The 3,889-nt window shown below is 61.1% G+C and overlaps 1 protein-coding gene across 1 annotated transcript in view; it reads right to left on the bottom strand.

The window, feature by feature from the left end:
* Positions 1-3,889, bottom strand: part of LOC104538752 (scavenger receptor class F member 2-like) — a gene marked incomplete at its 3' end in the record, with an annotated part of 13,641 nt that overhangs the window by 4,272 nt on the left and 5,480 nt on the right. The window contains exons 7-9 of the mRNA XM_010182071.1: positions 3,436-3,539; positions 3,232-3,349; positions 1,653-1,774 (exon numbers count right to left, since the gene is read on the bottom strand). Of these exons, the coding sequence (XP_010180373.1) occupies positions 1,653-1,774; positions 3,232-3,349; positions 3,436-3,539 (344 nt within the window). The remainder of the gene's footprint in view (positions 1-1,652; positions 1,775-3,231; positions 3,350-3,435; positions 3,540-3,889) is intronic.

The raw sequence follows: 3,889 nt of genomic DNA, 5'->3' as shown, positions 1-3,889 counted from the left end.
GAGTGCCAGCCGCTGTGGCTTCCAGCTGGGGCCACGTGCTGATGCAGCATGGTGCACACTGGGCATCACAGGGATGAAGCTGCCACAGGTGCCTTGTCAGGTCTCCCTTGCCCAGAGGGTCTCCAGATTCAGCGGGGACTGGAGGCATCACCAGACCATTCACGAGAGGGGCCGGGAGCTGCCAGAGCCCACACCGGTTCTGCCGTGCAGGATAATGCAATGAATCCAAGGCAAGCCCTGACCAAAACCTTTTCCCCCAGTGAAATAACAACCCCCAGCTCCCAGGAACAGTCTCAGCCCTGCCAGGACCTGAGCCCAGCCCCAGCACCCCCGCAGCAACCACACCACATCCCCAGCCGTTCCCGGGGCCACTGCGGTCCCGTTCACACAGAGCAGCTGGGTGGGCGCCAGCGAGGAAGGCGCAGGCAGCCCCCTTGAGCCCCCCCTGCCCTTGCTGCACACAGGCACCCTCTGTCTTCCCAAGTCCTGCCTGGCCTGTTTCTCCAGCCCCAGTGCACCCTGCTCCGGGGCAGGGTTTTGCTGTGCCCCACACATCAAGGAGTTGCCCCCACCACGCTTTGATGCTGGAGCTGAGGCATGGCGTACCAAGGTTGGGGGCCACCTCTGCTTTCCCCCAGGACAGGGGATGTGGCCTCATGATGAGCTGCTGCGTGCAGGGATGGGGCTGCTGGGGGCAGTTTCTCCAGCCCCAGTGCACCCTGCTCCGGGGCAGGGTTTTGCTGTGCCCCACACATCAAGGAGTTGCCCCCACCACGCTTTGATGCTGGAGCTGAGGCATGGCGTACCAAGGTTGGGGGCCACCTCTGCTTTCCCCCAGGACAGGGGATGTGGCCTCATGATGAGCTGCTGCGTGCAGGGATGGGGCTGCTGGGGGCATCCTGCCAGCACTGCACACCCGGGGGGTGCTGGGCTCGGGGAGGGGCATGAGGCTGAGCCCCATGTTGGTGTATGGTGGGGAGTGCTGCCATCACACTCTGATTATTCAACAAGGTCCTCTCCAAGGTGGCAGATCCCCCTCCTCACGCTGGGATGAGTATGCAGCAGAGCCCCCCAGCTGCCTGGCTGCAGGGTGTCCCCAAAATCCCTGCCAGTCCCAGATCAGGGGCTCTACCGGGTGTGAGCATCCCTCTACAAGCCCAGTTTGTGCCTGGGCAGCATGAGGAGCTCATCCAGGATCTCTGGCCCTCCATCTCACTGCACACAGCAGCAGGGTGGGCTCCGGCTCCAGCGTGGATGCTCTGGCCACACACAAAGCTGGGGTAGGGTTAGGTCAGGACCAAAATGGCAAACAGTACATTTTGCTTCTACAACAGGGACAGTTCCTCTACCTGAGGACCCAAAAAACCTCATCGAACAGCTCAGCAGAGCTCCAGGCACCCAACCCTCGCAGAGCAAAACGATGCGCTTTGAGGTGCAGAAGCTGCGGGCTGAGAAATGGCTGAGAGCCTGCGAGCCAGGCAGCTCGCTCTGAGCACCATGATGGCACAAGGATCCACGTGTCTCTGTCAGGACTCTGCCATGCCCCGGGCTGGCGGCTGGAAAGGATGCTGCGAGTCACGTGTGCTGCCCTGCCAGGAGTAAAGCCAATGGAATTTGGCTCTCTGTCCTATCCCCAAAACCCAGCACCTTACCCACGACCTTGGGTAACTTCTGGCGGCGCAGGGGGATGCGTGGGAGCTTCATGCCGATGCGACTGAAACGCCCACACAAGCGTCTCGGTGGCTTCTTGGCTGCTGCCGGGTCCTGGCTGGAGCTGCAAGAGAAGGCAAGGACCCCGTCAGAGAGGGCGTCACCGGCACCGGCCCTACAGTGGGGACAGCCTTCACAGGGCAAGACAACGAGGCAGGAGCCCAGGGATGTTACAAATGGGAAAGATGGGGCAGATCAAAGCAGGATGTGCCCAGAGCATTGGGGTCGGGGACCTGCTGGGCTGCTGCCAGCCCCAGGCACCAGCTCGCATGGCGCTGGGATGCTGAGCAGTGCCAGGAGATGGTGGCAAGGCCAGATCCGGCCGCAGCCGCTGGCAGCCAGGCCCCAAAACACCCACAGCACCCGGCCAAGACCCTAATTCTTAAAAAAAGTAAAATTTAAAAAATTATTCCAACCCAAAAAAACAAACACGTGGCTTCTCTTTATTTGCTCTCTGGTTTTGAAGCCTCCCAGGGCAGAGTTTTCAAGTAATTATCTGCAGCCACAGGAGCAAGCAGTTTTGTGTGTTGATGCAAGGCAACCTGCAATGTGCCCGCCACCACTGCAGTCCCTTGGGATGCTCCAGCAAGGGATGGCGGCCAGGGGGGACACAGCTGCGCAGGGACACCACGGGGCCCCAGCCACTCCGGGAGAGAGGAAAGTATTTTGAGTCATTTCCCTCCCCTCGTGTGCGATACTGCATCATGCAGGGCTGTATTTGTGCATTTATCAGCGGGATAATTACCCACAGCCCCCAGGCTCTCCCAGCCAGATGTGCTGGGCTGGGATTGAGCTGGCAGGGCTGTGAGAGGGGGCTTCTGGAAAATTCCTGTGCTGCGGCTAGCGGCATGAGTGGAGCCTTTCTCTGCAGCTGGAAGAGGTTCCACAGCCCTCTCATACCTTGCCGAGCCACACAAGCCTTCACCTCCTTGCAATGGGGCTGTCGCCATCCCTGTCCCCATGGCAGGATGTCACCCAGTGCTGCCAAAATGCTGCTGGCACCCTGGTCTTGCTGCAGGAACTCACTCTCCCTGCCCCAAATGTCCTTGTGCAGCACAGCCAGCAGTGCTGCAGCATATCACCCCCCAGGGTCTCACCCCATGGCCCAGGGTTTGTTTTGGGGGTCCTAGCTGTATTTCAGGGTTCCCTTTGCAGAGTGGTTCCAGCCCCCAGAGACTGGAGGGGACCTGGTGGGTCTCCATGCACTGATGTTCAAAGACAGGGAAACAAAGTCAGGGAGAGAGGCAAAGGGGTCCCTAGGCAGGGCTCACCTCAAGCCCCCACATCAGCCCCCTGCTGCAAGGATGCCGTGGGACCTGCTCAGACACACAGGGCGCATGGTGTTGGGCGGGCAGTGCTGCGCTGCCTCAGTTTCCCCACAATGCTGCTGTCCCAGTGCCATCCCTGCAACCTCCCACCAGTCCAACCCTGCACAGGTCACTGATATCCCCAGCTGTCCCCAGACCCTGCTCAGGCTTTGTGGCAGGGCCTGGCGAGAGCCTGCTTGGCCCCAGCACTCACCTGCAGGCTTCGTCCTTCTTGCGGCAGACGCAACAGCAGCAGAGCAGAGAGAGCAGGAGGATGAGCAGCAGCGCCAGGAGGGCTCCTGCCCCGATCACCCCCATCCGCTGGTTAGCCTCTGTGAGACAAAAACCGGGCAGCTCAGCCCTGGTGATGGCCCCATGGCACAGCCCAGCACCCTGTCCTGTGCCCACCGGCACTCACCCATGTGGCAGGCGCCCGTCAGGGGGTCGCAGGCCCCGTCGTGGCAGCTGCAGGCTTCAGCACAGTTGGCTCCGTAGCGGCCGGGTGGGCAAGTCAGGTTACAGCTGGAGGGAAGGGGCCGGGTGAGAGCCCTCACCACCCTGGCTGCCTCCTCCTCCCGAAACCTCCGTGCTCCGGGGAAAAGCAGGGGGCAGTTCTCCAGCCGGCTCTGACACAGCCCCCCCTGCAGCCCAGGGACCCCGTAACCCCCCAGGTGGATTTGGCCTGGCTGGAGCTCTGATGCTCTCGCTGACCCCCACATGAGGCTATGCAATTACACGCAGTAATTATGAAAGGTCATTAACCCTGCATTAACCCAGGTCGTATCTAAAGACACCCTAGTGTCACACACAGGGTTTCCAGCTCAGCTTGGCAGTGATGTGGCTGGGACACCCCCAGACCCCCCCCCCGCCAA

This window comes from Mesitornis unicolor, unplaced genomic scaffold (genome assembly GCF_000695765.1).
Source record: "Mesitornis unicolor isolate BGI_N332 unplaced genomic scaffold, ASM69576v1 scaffold22710, whole genome shotgun sequence".
NCBI classification, from domain to species: Eukaryota; Metazoa; Chordata; class Aves; order Mesitornithiformes; family Mesitornithidae; genus Mesitornis; species Mesitornis unicolor.
The sequence above is the reverse complement of the archived record's forward strand: the minus strand, read 5'-3'. Positions and strand labels throughout refer to the sequence as shown.